Raw genomic sequence first — 20,171 nt, forward strand, 5'->3', positions numbered from 1 at the left:
GCTTCCCAGATCTAAACAGTTCTGTTTTCCATCTGTTCCCACTCTGTCCCTTTTTCTGTCGAGCACAGCAAGAAAAAAACGTTCTTTGTTCGGTCATGGACGGGCGGTTCAAATGCCATCAACATTCCAGAAAAGCTCAGCATTCTCAGGAACAGGATTTCTCCTTCCCAGTTGCTTGCTTCACTAAACCTACTGAAATTTCTACCATCTCCTTTAATCTCCATCTCCTTCTTTTTCTCACCATTTAGTTGGATGGCATGCTTACATAACATGTCAAAGTAATCCCTACCAGCCCTCCCCCACTGTCCTGTACCCACTGGTTTAAGCCCAACCAGCAACGATGGGAGTACTAATATCTGCTGGGATTATCAGTGAGGAAGCCATGTAGCCTTTAATCTTCACCCGTAAACATGCCAACATTAGGATCTTAACTACTCATAAAGGAAGCAAGATTGACTGAAGAGAGGATCAGAAGAGATCAGCAAGTCATTCATAAGTCGCGCAAGTATGCATGGAAACTTTTGGTTCTGATAAACTTCACTGAATAGAGGCATTGTTAGCACAGATTATCATTAGCAGAGAGGCTGCAGTAAGATGGAGAATGTGGATAATATTAGTTCCAGAGGAAAACATAGTTTGTGGTCATGGAATGTATCCAAAATCGGCAAATAGAAAGTGCGCAAGATCAAATGTTGCCTGAGCGTTGAGGCCAGTGTTATATTCAGTAGTCTGTACATACTTTTATTTTACTCAATAGGTGCCAAAATATTTCAACATCTGCATCTTCTAGAATAAAGTTTGCCAAAGGACAGATAATTATGTTTTCATTAAGAAAAAAAAAAACAGTTTATAAAATGTAAGAAATATTAAATATTTAAATATTATATAATTTAAATTACAGAGAAATCATTTAGAAAACGTGCTAATAAATTGTAATTTTAAATTAAAATTTTTAATTTATGTCTTTATAATATATTTTTTTCTCTAATTTTAAATGGTCAGTATAAATGACCCGTATTTTATTAATATAGGCCCTTGCTATGTTATTATAATATCTGAGGGACCAGAATGTTTGAAGGCCCCTGTTCTAGAGTAACTCCACTTACTACATTATATCACAAATATATATATATATATATATATATATATATATATATATATATATATATATATATATATATATATATATATATATATATATATATATATATTGTGAAAAAGGAATGGTTACATTAAGGAGTTTGCTGACAGGGCACTTTCAAGCAGTGATGTCGTGAGAGCAGGAGCACTCTGGGATTTTAACACACTGGGCCGCACAAAGGGAGAGAAAAATAGACTGTGACTAAATGCTGTTTTGAATCATCAGTGTGGCACACTGGTTGCTACCGTGGCTAAAGGAGGGGCCACTCCCATTCCTCCATCTGCTGCAGAGCTGTAAACAATGATGTCATTTCCTCTCAGGGCTGAGCTGGCAATTTTAGAAGCTTAAAAGAGCATGGGGTAATTTACAGTAAGACTGCCACTGTCCTATTTTACAGTCAGTTATTTGCGGCTAATCGTAGCATGTTAAAATATGCCTATCATGTATCTCTAACAAATGACTCATAACATTATGAATATACAACTACAGGTGTGGCTAGGTGATGTTTCATCTTTATTGACACATTTCCAGAGGTGTTCTAGTCTGCAGTCATAGACATTGAATTGGTAGTAGTTTTGTCTCTACTGACAGACATGCGTGTTCTTTTCCACTGCAATGATATGATCAGCACATTATATACTCACCTGCTTTCAACACCTGTTTTGCACAATTTAGGTAAATACAGTGGCTGCCTATGACTGACTGCTAATGTGATTCTGGTAATGTCTGACAGAGGCATGAATAATTTGTGTTGTTTTCCTACCATCTGTAACTATGGAGCAAACATTTAAAATAACACACTATTGTGTGTGTGTATGGTATTTATTTAAAGCATTGTTATAGTAATGAATGGTGAATTAAGATCTGAACCAAAGTTTTTCTTATGCTCACTAAGGCTAAAATGAGGCTTACAATTCAAAATTTTTTATTTATTCCTTTGAATATGAAGCTGAATTTCCAGCAGCCATTACTCTAGTCTTCATTGTCACAGGATCCTTCTAATATTATAAATGTCTTTAATGTCATTTTTGGTCATTTTAAATGATTTTTTTTTGTTGAATAAAATAATAATAATAATTAATAAATAAAATATTATTATTATAATTATTATTATTAATCTTTCCCCAAACTTTTGAATGGTAGTGTATAATACAGTTTCTGAAGGATCATGTGACCCTGAAGAGTTATAAAATACTGAAAACATACTCTAATTATTTAACTGAATTTACCCACTGTATGAATGATAAAAAGTCAATAACACAGCGTAACACCACAATGTTCTTGTGTTGTATTAAAAAAACTTGCTTCATGGTAACAGAATTTATTCAATGTACATTGTGGATAAAAGGTGTGCAAACTTTTCCATGTCTCATAAAAAAAAGCACATGCTTTGAGATTGACTGCGATTTAAATGCACTAAACCACTCCGATCTTGACGCATAGAACAGTTTATAGTGGTCACCAGTAATACAATAGGACACCTAGCAGTAGTACCCAGTGACAGGTAAAGGTATCTCAGTTAATTCTAGACGGGGAACTCTCAGGAGTCCTCCAGCAATAAATAATTTAACAACTTTTAAGTAGACAGTAAAAAACAAACTGACATGGGAAAAGTAACTATTTGTTTAATTACAGCATGTCACAGACTATTTAAATCACTGACACACAATTTGATTGCACACTGTGGTCTCAACTGTTTAATTTTTATGTAATCCATTGAAATCCTGTACATTAAAGTCTTCTCAAGTGGTCAACTATTTTGTTGATTTCCCTTTTTTGAATAGAATGTTTGTTTGTTTTTTACAGAACTAATAGGAATAATTTGTTCAAGAGTAAGTTTTATCTACCTTTTGTGAGCCAAAACTTAAAATAGTTCAGATAGAATTACATGATCTAGTGCCTTTATACAGTGCATAGGCCTACCATAAGTTTATCCATCACACCTCCTCGTTTTCATCCACTTTTTAATACAATAGGGGGTCTAACTTGATTAAAGTATATGGAATCATATGATGAATGAATCAGTGAACTAATATAGTATTTTTTTTTTAATCATCAAGGACTGATGGGGCAAGGTTTCTTCAAAAGCAGAATAACAGAAATGTTACAAATAAGACGTGCTGTATTATGGTGATTGTTTTCTTAACATGTGAAACAGAGTTGGTTTTAATAAATGGTATTCTATATAAACAATCTAACTCTTTATCAGAGAAAGTAAATTTTAATGAAATTTAATTCACATTAAATTTTTATATGTCGTTACCGTGAACGTGATCTGAATGGTCGCAACGGAACAATCACATATTAATAAAAACATAATAAAAAGCTACAGTAGGCCTATGTATAGATCTGATTTCATTGGAACATTTTACACTACACGTGGGATGTCAGGGATCACGCTGCTTAAAAAAGAGCTAAAACAGTTTTCTGAACCGGTTCTTAACTGTTCAAAAGAACCGATTCGTGGAAACGAGACGGTTTTCTCATCACTTGTCTGTTGTTGACCCAACGTTGTTCTCCTTACCGCGTTCATGTGACTAAAGCGCGTTCACGCAGTCTTGTAGCTGCGCTCCCGTGAAAAAAATATATTTGCACAGCTTCAGTGCGCGACACCGAGACTGCCGGGCGACAGCGTCTCCTTTTAGCGAATGTGGAAACACAAACATCCCGACGATTAACTGCCGTACAACCAAACGCGGATCTACGTGTAGTGGATTCTTTTTTAATTATTCCGTTTGGCAGCAGAAGGATATTTTATTTCTGGGGGGGTAAGTGCAGTGTTTAAATCCCTCATTCGAGGATAATGGTTCTGCTGTTGTTTTACTAGGCTTAGCGTGCTAGCTAGCTCAAAAGCGGCTAGCCGACAATGCTATCAACCCTTTTACTGTGTTCCTCATCAAAATACATTTTATGTGAACCTTTTTTTTTTCTAACACGTTACGAGTCCTGGTGTGGTTCGTAACCTGTCACAATTTTTTTTTTAATTCTACAAAGCGCTGAGATTTCGTCAGTGTAACTTAACCATTATTAGCCCGGCTTTGCTAGCTTATCTATGCTTATGCTAAACGAGACACGCTGTTTATGTGATGAAATTAAATGAAATATAAATATTGCAGTGCTTTCTATTTGAATAGTAGGATGCATAGATGCAGACACACCATTTGTATTTATTCTTTTAGTTCCAAGCTTGAGGCCTCGTTAACTGACATTGAGTCGTATTGGAGTGTTTCACCGTAGTGACAGATTGATGCTTTTAATCTCAATATGAAAAGTGCAGTGCAAAAGCAGCCTGGCATAAATAAACACGTGTTATATGCACAGAGACAGCGTTAGCTGGGTCAGCATGTGATCTAGTTATGTTCTTATCGCTGTGATTGTCAGTAAAATCTGTAATGATGAAAAAAATCTGCCCAAAGCTAGCCGTCAGCCGACCTTTGTTTTGGAGCTTCTAGTCTACATGATTCTCTCAGACTCAAGATATTATAGTAAAATCGTGTGCATGTTATTGCTTTGAGACCTAAAGAAGCTTAATGTCATGAATGCCAATGTCTCTGCTGCACACTGTATTTATTCTAAGCTTGCGCGCTCTCAGACACATTGAACTTGGCTGCTAGATCATCACATCACTCCGTATTGTTTACAAAGCAGCTACTATTTGCCATGGAGATGTTGCATCTTTGTTGTGAATTGAGCTGTACTGTTTTTGTTGTTCTTTATCCTTAAAGATCCATTTAAGCACCTCCCCTATCGATTACCGTAATTAAGGTTAAGTTGCAGCTGGTTGAAGCAGTAGATAGAAAGGATAGGGTCAAATCCCTTCTGTAACTAACCTTATTCTACTATCAAGGTAAGGTAAGGTTGTTGTAAATAAACTTGATACTTTCCTATATAGAATAAATGGAGGTTTTAAGAAAACCTTCAGGCTGTTTATTTTAAACAGCTACCCCTGCATCTATCTGGGATGTTTTATTTGCCCATAGACATTTTTATTGGTTTGTTGAAAATGCCTGGGAAGGCATAAAGTAAAAAAAAAAAATCACAAAGCCTTCTACTTTGGCTTTGTAACACATTAGATTTGTGTTTCTGTGTGTCCTGGCACTTGGAAATGCAATCCTCCTCTGTCATTCTCCCCACACACCTCAACCGTGAACTAGAGATCATGTTATGGAGCATTCTTCACAAAGTCATTGATTGTTTATCTCTGCTTTTGCTGGTAAACCAGCTCTAGAGATATTCAAGTTCTTTAGTAAGATGTTCACAAGGCCATGTTCATGCACCCTTTCACACAGTGATTAACCAATATCTTTTTTCACCAACAGGTAATAGCAGTAATTATACCAATGATTGTTGTTATTATTATGTGAGAAAATATACTTAGTAAATAATTGTCTTATCCATTTATTTTTGCATTCCAAATGAGTCTGTTTAATAATACTTTATTTATTGGTATTTCTAATGCCTACCTTTAACATATGTTGACTTACAAGACATCATTTACTTTTAAATGGCATTGTTGGGTGTTGTTCTATTTATTTTAAATAAAAAGTTTAAACCACTTATCCGTCTAACTCTACTTAGTGCTGCTGTGTTGTGCAACGAAGTATTTGCCTAAAAAACCATGTGGTTGTCAGGACATTTGGATAATTTCAATCAATGTCTGGAGTCATTTTATTGTGACTCTTATGTTTTCAACCTGTTTTTGTGGAGCAGCTGCACACACTTGGTCAGCCGAACTTGGTTGCCCCCACAGAAATGGCATCTGACTTTTAGCATTAGACTCAGCTTCAGGATAATGGTAAGGTAACCTGAGCCTGTTCAGAATAGATAAAACAGGAGTATAGAGCAGGGATAGACCATTTCACACTCTCTGGTCCATTGCATTTCTCTTCCACCTCTTATACTTGCGTATACACAACACTGTTCTCTTTACCCCCTTGTGGCACCAATATGTCTTCTGCATAATCGCTACAGGATCATAATTCTGGTCGACGATCTGTCTGAGTGAAGCAGACAAGAAGCCTGATTGTTTGTGTTGTGTACATGCATAGAGGTGGGTGGATTCAGTCTTCCCACTGCGTCTCAGTGTTCTTTCTCCTTGACAACAATCAGTTTGCACATTTCTATCTTAGCATGTTTTGGATTCATTTGTTGCAGTTACTTCTAATAATTGTGCTTTTGTTCATTTAAATAGTGTTATTGTTATTAGCCTACTTGAGATTTGATTGGCTCTGAGATTCTACTTTGCAAAATAGCAGAGAACATGCTCTTTAGTTTGTCATTTATTCATCTGATGTGCAGTGTCTAAGACAGTTCAAAGTATGCTTTTCAGCTTGTGGAGTAGGCACACTGATCGGCAAGAATCTGTGGCCTGTGAAGATGATTGAGAATAACAGCTTTTGAATTTTGACACTGAGCAGAGACTCAAACCCTTTTTCGTAAATGTAAATGACTACACAAATGCCTCATTGTTTGTCTTGGGTGCCCGCAGCAATTGAATGGTTATAGCTGCATGTTGCCTAAACAGCCCCTTGCCCAGAGCTCTAGCTTTATATAGTGTTACAGGATAGAGCACTAATGGACTCTGTCCGTGTAGAAGATATCTTCGAGAAGAGCAGGAATGAATGGATGGGTTTCAATCGCTAATGAAGTGTGCATGTTATTAGTGCTGCAACGACGCGTCGACTACAAAAATACGTCGACGTGCGTGAAATGCGTCGACGCGTCACACTGTTTGTTTACATCTCGCGTAATGGCATAATGGGAATGGAGAAAGTGGCATTCTATCACAAAAACAGAGACCACTGTTATCAAAAGTATGGGAATACTTTAAACAGAAGCCAAATAAAATGGCCCGTTGTTCCCTTTGCAAAACCGACATGGTGTACCACGGCAGCACAACTGCGATGCGCGAGCACCTCAGAGGAAAACATCTTGGTGCTCTCCGGTGTTACGGTTTAACTGGTTACCGTGTGATCTGGTGACCAACTTCCTGGTTCAGGTCTGATATTCTATTTCTGAAAAGTTTAGATGTTTTTAACTCGATGCGGTGCGGACGCGCCTGCAAAAAAAGAGCGCGTTGCGACCACGACCCTTCCATTATGAGCGAGCTTATCGCGCTCCTACATTGGAAATAACGAACTTGAGCCTGCAAAAGACGTGATACAGTATGTGAACTGCCCCTTAAAAGACAGCCGCAAGACAACAGTCACAAACCACCGAGCTACCCCGAATCATCTCCAGATCTCTGGAAACCATGCTAAACCATAGCAGAACCCTGACTGCATTTTATGGTTTGTGATGCTAAAGAACATTTCATGACGTCTCAGACAACTGTAAATTTATGGCTACAGTGGTTTAATTATAAACGCTATCATAAGCTCATATTTGCCATAGTAAAATAATTTTCTTTGCCTCTTTATTATTTTATACTGTAAAAACTTCAACCACATTGGTTGAAAATGAATAAAGGTCGAAATATTATATTAGAAGTTGTACTTATATTTTTTTTTTAAGTAATCCAAAGGATTCATTAGCTAATAAAAAAAAGAACATTAGATTAATTATTTATTGTAATAAAAATAATCATTAGATTAGTCGACTAATCGAAAAAATAATCGTTAGATTAGTCGACAGAAAAAATTATCGTTAGTTGCAGCTCTACATGTTATGCTTCATTTCCCCGTTTATCTTCAGATGGAAAAGCTTCTGCTTCATTTTTAAAGTGAGTGGCCCAATTGTAGACGAGATGAGCATGTTGAAGATGGTCATGCAGATGTAGTCTTTTATATCAGGGGTTTTTTTGAATAAATTCAGTCTTGCTAATTGTATGCTGTTTGATTGTTTATTGTGTTTCTATTCACACCAAATTATATGCTATGTGGATGTCCTGATGTCCTTTTGTGCATGCATTTAAAATGCTTTTGCAGTATAAAGAAGTCTTATGTTAAGACCGGCTTAGGACAAAATGATCTTTATCTCGCGTAAAACAACTGCACTGATGATCGTAGATTCAGCATGAGTCATATGTGAATACATTTTATTTTCTCTCTTAAATTTTCTTTCCACTGGAAAATTCCACTTGTTTTGCATCCCGACTATAGAGGAGTAGAGCTCTGCTGTTTATTGTACCTGGAGCACTATGACCTGCATGTAAATATCATGCCTGAGCCCTCATTTAGATGGAAATGCTGTGCAGAATCACTGCCCTACCCTCAGCCCTTTTGTTTACAATTGCTTGTCCTGAGTTGATTGGAGATTTTTACCATTAAAAAATCATTCTGCTGTTAGCACATGATCTGGGCCCATGGTGGCAGTGTGGAGCACATGGTGCATTGGTTTCTAGAGCTTCTGTCTGGAATTTTAATTTCTTAATTTAAAGTTTTTTTTATTGTTATATAATACAAATATTATATTAGTCTTTTTTTTTAGTTAACACTGAACAGGATGCCTGCAGGTGTTTCAGTTGCACTGTATTTGAGGCAGGGCTGAGCAAAGGCCATTTTCCATGCGTGAACCCTCACACCTGCCCTTTTAAATGATAATGTTGCAAAACTGGAACAAAAGACTTCGCAAATGGTCTTTGATAATTTTCAAAGGCTTTCATTTCTTTTTTAGGCCCATCATTATATTTAACAGCTCTATGATTAACAGATGGTTTTATATAAATAGGAAAAGGCTGTCTGAAGAACCTAAAGATGAACTCCATTTGTTGTGACTGTAATGGCCAGGATTTTAATATGACGTCTCATGAGCACAGTTTTGTGGAATTGAATGTTTTGGTTGCCATGTTATCACTAGCTAAATCTACAGGGCATGTTTTGACTGAGACGAGGGACCAAAGGTCACACGGGACAGTCAGCCCTGTAGTGTCAGACTGAAACGCAGATGGGGGTTGCTGTCCAGGCCTTTAATGTCAGTTTCAAGAGTAGAAAGGTCAGATTGTTTTTATCAGCCTTATTCTAGTCATGTTGGGCGTGCACTGGGGTATTTTGGGTAGTGGTGAGAGGCGATACTTAGTGGTGTATGTGGCTCTGAGCTTCTTTATAGCAGTTAAGATTGGCGGTATTGAATTTGTTGTAATGTACCACATTCTCTCTCTCTACTTACAAAGGCATTAAAGTGCCTGTAAAGCTGCACTGCTCAGTATTTGTGGTTTTGTTAGTGCCTCTTTATGAGCAGTGTGTGTGATCGTTGAGTGTTTTGTTTAAGTTGCCGGCTGTCATATGGGTGCCATGCTGTAAAATCTCTTTGTCTGGGAGACATGAATAGAGACAGCGGCAAAAGGAGGAGCTGTGTAATCTGACACGGCTGGGCCCATGAACCGGTCCAACTCCTCCTACTCCTCAGAGAGAGAGAGAGAGAGAGAGAGAGACCGAGAACCAGAGAGCATGAGCATGCTGACTTCAGACTGACATTTGACTCCTCGATCCACAGGCAACAGTTGTGACTTTGCAGGCGGGACCCTCTCCTTCCTTCTGCGATCGCTCAGAGTTTGCTCCTCTGTGAAACAGTGTGCTGCTTCCCTCTCCGTTTTCTTCAGTTAAAGAGCTGACGGGGTACTCTGAAAGTCATGGGAGTGGTCCAGAAGTTTTGGAATGTGCTTATAAAGGGGGAAAAGCCTGGCAACTTGTCCTTAACCTTTTTTTAGTCTTTTTGCCTCTTTGTGGAGATTGCTGCTGAACTCTCGTTCCAGGCACTGGAATCTGGATCTACTTGTGTAACATTCCTGACTACAGCAAAACCTCTTTTTTTGTGTGTTACACTTTCTGCTCTACCAACTTTTCTTTTGCTTGTTCTGGGCTGTTCTTTACTGAAGAGAAAGTCTTTTAAAACGCATATCTACTGCTCTCCACTTTGAGGAACACTTGCTGGAAATTTCTCAAGCTTGTGCAAGTGTAGGTGTTTTGGGACTCATCCCTTCCTCCTTTGGGGAGTTAGGGGTGGGGATACCACACCGTGGCCCTAGACGACCTGTTGGGAGCTGTGTTTCTATCTTAAGCAGAAAACTATCTTAGAAGACTGTAGGAAACGAGTGTGAACCAGAAAAGGAGGGACTCTCTTTTACGGGCCCTTTTGTTTTTTATGGAAAGAGCATGATGAAGAGTCAATCTGCTCCCCATGTCGGCTACTATTAGACTACAGCCCGTGTACTCATGGAAGGGGGTCCTCAAGCTCTTCTCTTGCATAGCGGCCAGAACTGCTAGTAAACCTAAAGGTAACAGAACCATGCTTGTTTTGTTTACTACCACCACTGAGAGGAACGACATTTTATTGGTCTTTCATTCACGTTGCCCTAAAATGAAAGCTCTGTTCTCATTTACTAACCTTCATGTCGTTCTGAGTTCTTTTTTTTTTTGTATGTCATAGAATTGATCCTGAGATTTGGTACATCGAGACAGGTCACTGTATGACTCATGAATGGATTCATAACTTAATCATGAGGTTCTCAACCTAGCAGCAGAGTCAATTACGATTGTTGATATCAAAACAAAATTGAGTTATCAGCTTTTAAGTCCCTGTTTGCTTTTGGTCCTTCTGATCCATGATATTGACCATCTGCCCGATTTAGACTTCTACATCTCTTAAACTGCTGAATAATTTCACCAGATACTTTAATGCACATTGATCGACCTTCCATTTTGAATGGCTTCTGATGAAATATTGAAGTGTGGTCTAATGCGGAGAAATCAATGTGAAGCCCAGACGCTGTTGTGCTGTGCATTAGTCCTGCCCACCATGCGTATCAGCTTTAACAGGCTTCATGTTAGAAAGGCTAAAAATTGTATAAAGCTGTATTCATAGGGCCACTGAAAGGAGGTCGGTTGGAGGGGTGTGTCTATTTCTCAACATCATGGTATGAAGAAATATCTGTTCTACTTGTTTTGTACCTGTATTGTTCCCAGTTTCATTGACTGTTATCGTAATTTATTATACAGTTGCTATAGGAAAACAAAAACAAAAGTTGTCTTATGTTGCTTAGAAAGTCATTTTTGTCGAAGAACAATTTAAGAAGGATTTGCAACACTTAAGTAGTTAAGTAAGTTCTTGTTAGTTAGTGTGGGAGCTTATGGACACTTAAACAGCATGGAAACACTTTTTCTTTTTCTTTTTCGGTTACGCAATTAACAAACTGACTAGCTGTGAGACCTGATTTTCACCTCTCTTTATTCTTTGTGGAAAAACCAAACACTCATGAAATAAACCAGAAAAGCAGCTCAACCATTGGAAAACAAACATAGATAGATCTAGTGTGTCTTCATTGTATTTTACAAGACTAACCAAACCTTCTCTGTCTCTCTTTGCTTTCTCTATCATTCCAGAGGTCCACACATTTCAAAGAAAGAAGAAAGACGTACTTGGAAATCATATGGACGAAGGTAAGTATTCAGTTTCCTGTTCTAGCTGTGTGAGTTCTGTTATTGTATTTTTAGCACATGTAATGTTTAGGTTATCCAAACAGAGACTACTGCCAATGTGCAGGCCTTTGGAAATGTTGGATCGTTGAAACTTGCAAAGGGGTTGGGTTTTTCTTGGATGTGATGCTCCATTTCATGTTCAGCTGATGTTTAGTTCAGCTTCAGTTCATGGGGATGTGCAAGGCTTCTTAGTGAATGGAGAAATATCTGAGGAAAGATAGATGATAAGGCCTTGTGCTTATATTCACTCTCGGTGCCCATCCGGAAAGCAGGACACATCTGTACCATCAGAGTTTCAGACCCTCTGAGTCTGTGTTAACACAGGCAACTATTAGACATTGCAAAGTGGCCCATCTCTTAAGAATCTAACTTTGGTGGGTTCCACCATCTCTTTGGCCTTTATCTCTTCATCCACCAGAGCCCTGCATACTGAACTTCTTGTCTATGTCTTCCATCAATTTTGTAAGGACTTCTTCCAGAGAACTGTGTTCAAAAACGCTGTTTACAAATGAAATGAGACCAAAATCTATTCATTTAATGGAACATGTCCCAGAATGTATCCCACAAACCCCTTCTGCAGTCATACATGTGTACTGTACAAGCTTGCTTCCATAGCACATATAAGCCTCATGGAGGCATTAAAAGGGCTAGTCAAACTCTAATCGTAAATCTTAATAACCCACAAAACTTTTATTATCCGTTTTGAGTACTGCTTTCAGATCTAAAGAATAAAACTAATTCCCATTACAGAATGTGGCAGAATGCTAACCACATTACAGAGGCTGCAGCAAGCTTAAATCCAATGGTAACACCTACTGAGTGAACAAAGCGCTTGACCACAAACATCTCCATGGAGTCTGGCAGCAGACCACATTATTACTGTACCTGATTAAATGTCATGTCTTGTCACAAACCAGGCTATATTTCTTACCAGACATGTGGAGTCCCAGCTCGTGCTCCCTGCATGACAAACTTAGGTTGCATTTTTTATATTTAAATTCATCAGCGAACATTAGAATATTTGAGATGTGACAACATTGCAATTATCTGTGTCCTGACATGGAGAGATTTTGCTTTTTGTGCTATTGCTGCAAGGGGGTGGTACATGGTATATTGTGTTCCTCCTTTCAATGGTAGGGTTGTAACGGTATGACTGTATGATAATCGTTTCAGAAAATATCATGATTTCATAGTATATATTAAACAATAATTCTTATCGGTAACAATGACTCTTAAAAGAATAAGAACAAGTTATTTGAGTGAACAAATCCTAGGAAATGTTTAAGTTTTGAAGTTTTTCAGATTGCGTGTTTTACGTGATATCCTCGTTATACTGTAAATGCCATGGTTACGACTGCACCGGGATTCCCTCTGCATCACGGAAATCATACTGTACTACCTTAATTCAAGTGCGACACCTTTATCTATTATATATTAGGGATGGCATCTGCGAATATGAGAAAAGATGTTGGATGTATTGCCTACTTTTGCAGCCACTTTGCGTTCACATTTTTTGCTGAGTGGACAACCACGTGTTTGTTTTATATATATATATATATATATATATATATATATATATATATATATATATATTAGGGGTGTAACGATACGCGTATTCGTATTGAACCGTTCGGTACTAAGCTTTCGGTTCGGTACACGGTACGCATTATGTACCGAACGGTTCGTTGGACTAATTAATTAATTTTATTTGGAAAATAAATAAAAAATTGTGAAATATAATGATATGCGTTCAACAAGGTAGCCCAATAACCCAAACGACGTAACAGGCAACGCCCCTGACACCCCTGAAGAAGAAAAAAAACACCAACTTATATGCTTATGTTAGGCTACTCAGTCAGGCGCTCGCTCACTCAGCACGCGCTGAAGGCTCCTTGCAAAATGGCCAATGCGTTTAACAGACCAGAAATAGAAGATCCTCCAATAACCAACAGGTCTGGTGTTTGGGTGCACTTTACCAATCGATCGGGACATCCAAACAAGCATGGAAATCAAAATGGACTAGTACTGTACTGTGTCGGAATTTCCTGAGCAGTACGATACAATTAACAGGACTGCACGTTTTTAGATAGAAGAACTGTTATAAATAGAACGTATGCACGGGCAGTTTTGAAAACTCCACCTACTTTGCTCTTGGCATATTGCAGCGCAAGTCGCGTTGTATCTGAAGGGCAACACTGAGCCCAGGGTCCAGCGCAGCGCATACCGCGTCCTGTGTGAAAGACCCTTTAGCCATTTTGCAACAAGCCTTCAGCGCATACTGAGTGAGCGAGTGTACTCTCTGTAGTGGAAAACGCAGGTTTTAAGAACATGCTTAATGTAATTGAGCCCCGTTACAATATTCCTTCACGAGCCCATTTCAGCCAGACCGTAATTCCTGCTTTGTTCCAAAAAACACACTCAATATAAAGAGTTATAGAGTTCCATATAAAAAGTTACAGCTTTGTATTTGTTCATAAATAGTACAATATAACATTTTCATTTTTTTTTATAAGGAGCTGTTTTTGTTTTATACAGTAGCCTATGCTGCTAAGAAAACACCATAGAAGATGGGTAAAGAATAGCTCCATCATTGTTCAATGTAAAAAACAAACTAAAAAACATACTTTGTTAGTTTTAATAAATACATTTTTTTTTTTAAAATCAAGGAAATTTATCTGCCAATTTTTTTTATTTTTGCTGTATCTAAAACGTATCGAACCGAACCGTGACACCAGTGAATCGTATCGAACCGAACCGTGAATTTTGTGAACCGTTACACCCCTTATATATATATATATATATATATATATATATATATATATAAATATAAATGAATGAATGAATGAATGAATGAATATATATATATATATATATATATATATATATATATATATATATATATATATATATATATATATATATATATATATATATATATATATATATATAAATTCAAATTATTCCCATACTACAGATTTGTAACTTTTACATATCGGCGATTAGATTTAATTAGGAGATAAGATACAATCTGTCATTTTCTCCACTGTACGTGTGTGTAAGCAGCCAAGTAAATGCAGTGTGAAGCGCCATAACAGAAATAAACAGCATATGGGTGGTTGAGTTTCTAGTCATTAGTTATTTTTTTAACTGTATATATGCAAATGTTTAAGGTATGATAACCTTGCACGTTCAAACCGCGATAAAACATTACACCGGTCTACCGTTACAACCCTACTTAATGGAAACCAAAAGCTTTGTTCACTCATGTTGTAGTGTTGGGTTGGAATGAAATCTGTAACCATTGATTTGGAGAATTCTGTAACCCCAGAAACATACTGGACAAAAGTATACAAATGCAGGCGCAAAGCATTGAAAGCTAGTTGTGCAGTTATACGTGCTATAGGTTCTTGCATTGCATTACATTACTATAGTGTTAACGTTGATGTCAGTACAGAACAGATCTGTTTTTATTTAGTAACTAGCTGTAAACATGTCTGCAGGTAAGCATGTGTTGACCTTCCATAGCTAAGTGTTTTGTTCACATACTTTCTTAAGAGTTTTTTTTGTGTCTTCTAGTTAATACTTGAATATGTTGACTATGACTTGTCATATGTTTTTTTTTTTTGACTCCGCTCAGCACTAACGCTGATGTTTTTGTTGAGGCTCCATTGATTTGATGTACTGAATTTACCTGGCCTAACTGTCTACCTGAGACACACAAATAACAGTCTTGGGTATTGCAGCTTTGGCTCGTGCAGTGTAGGCCAGTTGCCTTTTGTTCTGTCTTCATAACGCCATTATCAGACCTGACAATGACATCAAACCACTTCCTCTGGGGTTACAGGATTTCCTGTTATATGTGATGGACTGCAAACTTTCCACTGACAATGCAGCTCAGCACTGCTGGAGAAAAGAGACACACCACAGTTCTTTTGATTCCCAGGCGAAGAACTTACAAAGAAAAATCAGCAGTGCCACAAGGGCTTCTGCCACTCTTACTTTCTTCCAGAGTTTTAAACCAGTTCTTAGAAGGTCAACTTTTTTTAAAACCCAAGTCTTCTATTTATTTGCCATATAATTTCTCCAGTGTGTTTTCTAGACTTACTTTTGGTTCAGTCAACGAAGTAGGAAAACAAATGGGAAACGGTCCCACTATACATTATAGCTTTCCAAAAGAATAACCAAAATAATATGAAGGTTTTTTTTTTTTTACATTTCATCAATTAATTTACACTTATTTTTGGTCATTACATTGAAGGTTAATATAAGATGAGACTAGTTGGATGAGCATGAACAATCTGCTCTGGAATGCTTCTCTGCTCCCCTCAAGAAACACATTTCTGATGGATTGATTTTTAGCTTTGGCAGAAGTAGCGTATTTTGCCTGCCAAGCACAACTTATAAAAGTCAGCGTCCATAAATAATTCTTTCTCACAGTTCAAGCACTATCTCAGACTCCCAACTCTAAACTTGTCAGGACATATATGCTTGATTTCCCTTCCCTTCCAATTCATTTACACTTCTTTCCTCTTAGTGAGACACATGCATCACTTCAGCTGTCATTAAAACCTCAGCCTAATAGAGCAACAGTGTCGTAAAAGTAGTGTACAACAGCCATCAGCCACTCAGACTGTTTCGTGGTGGGAGGTTGGCCTGCTGTCTCTTTGGCTCAACGTCAAGCAGACAAGACTGTCTTTGCTTGTATTGTATCAGTGACAACTGCTCTGAATATAAGTGCACATGGAGGGCCAACATCCTGCAGAGTTCAGCATTATTAACCAGTTTGGAAGTTTCTATAAGACCTAGATTAGCTGGTTCAGGTGTGTTTAATTGAGTTGGAGTTAAACTCTGCAGATCGTTGGCCTTCCAGGACACCCCTGACATAAGCACCCAGGTGATAGCCTGTAAAATGTTTCTTTACAGTTCGAACACAGTTTGGGGGCTTGTCCGGGATTTGACCACACATGTCATCCACTCAAGCAAGAATCATGCATTCATTCATGCATGCACAACACGACTTGCACAAAGGAGTAACAGTACCGGATTGTTCTAGCAATAACAAGATTATGGGTTCGATACTTATTGATGTACAAATATATCTTGAATTCACTGTTGCTTTGGAGTGATGTAAAACATGTTCCTGCATTATTCTATGTTGTTCTAGGACCTAATTCTACCCCTTTTCCTTCTGACTGGTTGATAGAAATGTTCATGGATCAAAGGATGATGATCCAGGAATGTTTAGCATTCATATATATTTGTTGCCCCTTCTAATCCTCTGGTCTTTGACTGACTACAAGCCTAGAAAGGCATTGAGGACGTAGTGTTAGCTCTTGTGCTTCGGCTAATTTTGGCCTCAGTTGTTATACTCCGAGAGCTGCTCAGTGAGGAGGCTAAAAATACTTGGGGCTTTATTAGAACAGATGTTTACTAGTACATTCTAAGCCACCTACATACACACAGAGCTCGTCTGTATACTATATACTGTGCTCTGATCCAGCCCTTCTGCTCCATTGTTCTGTAATCTCTTAATTGATTTGTTTGCTCCCCAGTGCTAATTAAGTTACTCTTGTGCTTCCTATTGACTGATGTGTAGATGTAGGTTATAATAGCAGTAGGGTGTTACACCCTCCTTCTGTCATGCATTAGGAAAGAATGCATCCCAGGTCGTCCCATACACTTTCTCAATGCAGTTTGTTGCCATAGGAACAGTCCTGTAGCAGACATGCGCTCTGGTCTTCTGAGTCCACTCTCCATGTCTGGCTTTAAAAAAAATAAAATAAAAAATGAAGCGTGGAGATCTTAGTCGTGCCTGAAATAGCTGCCCCAAGCCTTCCCCAGAGGCCCATGTCTGACTTATCGGTGGCACTAGACGGCTATATCTATGAGCCACTCAGGATGAACAGACCTCAGTGCTGTTGAGACTCTTTTATAGCATTATTTGGGGCTCATACTGGTTGAATCAGCAGAAACCTGTACCTTTTACCCCAAGGCTACATTTTAAAATGTATGCAGCTTTATTTCCAGGATGCAGATGTGCGCAGGTCAATGCATTAGATGCCAGCTGATCTCTGTTGTCATGCATAATGGAGTTCAGCTCCGGTTAGATTTGGTGTAAATGCATGTACCTTAAATTCCTTTCTCCATGCTAACTTTCTTCTCTGTCTCCTGTTCTTCAGAAATGAGTCGCCAGACTGCCACAGCGCTGCCCACAGGAACCTCTAAGTGTCCCCCTTCTCAGCGCGTCCCTACCTTGTCGGGCACCACTGCGTCCAACAGTGACCTCGCCAGCCTGTTCGAGTGTCCGGTCTGTTTTGACTATGTGCTGCCACCCATCCTGCAGTGCCAGAGCGGGCATTTGGTTTGTAGCAACTGCAGGCCCAAACTCACCTGCTGCCCCACCTGCAGAGGCCCTCTCGGTTCAATCCGCAATCTGGCCATGGAGAAAGTGGCCAACTCAGTGCTTTTCCCATGCAAGTATGCCTCATCGGGCTGCGAAGTCACACTACCACACACAGACAAAGCTGAACACGAGGAGCTTTGTGAATTCCGGCCATACTCTTGCCCCTGTCCTGGGGCCTCCTGCAAGTGGCAGGGATCTCTCGACGCCGTCATGCCCCACTTGCTGCACCAGCACAAGTCCATAACCACGCTACAAGGTGAGGATATTGTCTTCCTGGCCACAGACATCAACTTGCCTGGGGCGGTGGACTGGGTCATGATGCAGTCATGCTTCGGCTTCCATTTTATGCTAGTGCTGGAGAAGCAGGAGAAATATGACGGCCACCAGCAGTTCTTTGCCATCGTGCAGCTGATTGGCACACGGAAACAGGCAGAAAACTTCGCATACCGGCTGGAGTTGAATGGCCACCGGCGGCGACTCACCTGGGAAGCGACGCCACGTTCAATTCACGAGGGCATCGCCACCGCCATCATGAACAGTGACTGCCTTGTGTTTGACACCTCCATTGCCCAGCTGTTTGCAGAGAACGGCAACCTGGGCATCAACGTCACCATATCCATGTGCTGAGGACTAACAGCCGTGCATACTTGAATGCATTCACACACATACAAACATGAAACCAGACATTTCAATACACCGCAGGATACCTTGAGTTGTGCTTGGGGGCTGGGGGAGTAGCTAACCTGGGGAACATTTTGCTGTTGTTTGTTCCGAGTAGTCATAAAAAAAAAAAAAAAAAAAATGTTATTGGTTGGAGCTTGGAAAGTCCAACCAGAACTCTTGGGTTCTCAGTTTTATGCTACAATATTATATAAGTTAAATAATTAATGTATTCTACATTTTTGAGAGCAACAGTCATTGCCCTTGAAGGTGTCGGAAAGCCACGATTGTGGGATGGACATTTGGAGCGGTGAGCTGGATGACGGTTGGGAATATTGATCAATTCTGGAGTGGGTTTGCTCAAAATGCGCAACCCTTAGAGCAAGTTTTTGTTCGTTCTGTTGTTGTTTCCCAAGACGTTTTGCATTTCAGTTCAGATAAAACACTAACTTTTATGTTCAAATATTAGGTTTTGTTTTATTCTAATCTCCCCCTCGCCCCTTTTTTGTTCCCTTAAATTTTTCCTACCTTGAGTATGATACAGAAAGGTTCTGGCAATTGGTGCATGACCACTGGATAAGTTATAACAAGTCCAGATTTCATTTTAGAAGTCTTGTTTGTTTCTGCCTGTCGCTGCAGTGTTCCTCCTGTTTGTTTTTGAAGGGATGGCTTGGCATACGCACATCAAGCCAAGCTATAGAAGCCACACTTCTTCGTTTTTTTTATATCAAATACTCTTAAAAGATAGATTCAAGTTGTACAGTATGTGTGAGATCATAAATTTGTTTCCTAACCTGGAAGCCTTCGATTACAAACACTGGAGTCAACACTGCATTGAATATCAGGCTAGGAACCGGGGCAATTAATACAGTTATTATAATGAGATTATTGTCATAATTATCATTTTGTAATGACTTATAAGAAAATGGAATGAAAAAGGCTGTTGTAACCTTGTGGCTAATCTTCAGTGTTTGTAGATAGTGTTGTTCTTCAGAAGACATCAGTGTCTTCTTTGCTCTTTTTGTAAGTCAATATTTTTGTTGCTGTTGTTCTTTGTATGTCTGCATTTCTGTTTTTTTTTTTGCAAGGATAGGGTGAAGCAAAGCCAAACATCTCTATGGATACATTGTACTGTTGCTAGTCCTGATCTCTAATTTTATTTGTTTTTGTTCTATTTTGCCAGTAAATAAATCTATCTTTTTCATACCCTCTGTGATTTTTTTTTCCCTCACTGCTCATTCTGAATTGCAGCTGATGGTTGGTCATGCTGGCTACCAACTTCTTACTTTGCATTGTCCTTGTTAGTTTGTCTGATAATGTGGAACTTAATTTTTAACAAGTAAACCTTAAAACTATAATATTATTTTACAACTGATGTTAAATTTCATTGTGCGCAATATTTTTTTTCTTAACATGTTAAGCATGTTTTTAATTTCATGACTTGTGTCGGGAATGTTGTCATATTGAAGAAAATGAATGAATAGGAAATGTTTAGAATCCAGACTGCAAGCATAGTGGTTATTGTTTTGCCGTTTCCTCTTATGGACTGCTA

The 20,171-nt window shown here is 38.6% G+C and overlaps 1 protein-coding gene across 4 annotated transcripts; it reads left to right on the forward strand.

Annotated features, from left to right (window-relative positions):
* The first annotated feature begins 484 nt into the window (after positions 1-484).
* siah1 (siah E3 ubiquitin protein ligase 1) lies at positions 485-19,830 on the forward strand. Of its 4 annotated transcripts, none has more exons than XM_026287431.1 (3): positions 485-505; positions 11,461-11,517; positions 17,736-19,830. In XM_026287431.1, exons 2-3 carry the CDS (start codon positions 11,508-11,510, stop codon positions 18,584-18,586), a joined length of 861 nt encoding a protein of 286 aa, XP_026143216.1. In that variant the 5' UTR covers positions 485-505; positions 11,461-11,507; the 3' UTR covers positions 18,587-19,830. The 4 variants fall into 4 exon arrangements, with proteins under 4 accessions (XP_026143216.1, XP_026143217.1, XP_026143213.1 ...); XM_026287432.1 differs by lacking the exon at positions 485-505 and adding an exon at positions 3,731-3,908; XM_026287428.1 differs by lacking the exon at positions 485-505 and adding an exon at positions 8,995-10,355.
* Positions 19,831-20,171: the final 341 nt, after the last annotated feature.

This window comes from Carassius auratus, chromosome 18 (assembly GCF_003368295.1).
Source record: "Carassius auratus strain Wakin chromosome 18, ASM336829v1, whole genome shotgun sequence".
Classification (NCBI taxonomy): domain Eukaryota; kingdom Metazoa; phylum Chordata; class Actinopteri; order Cypriniformes; family Cyprinidae; genus Carassius; species Carassius auratus.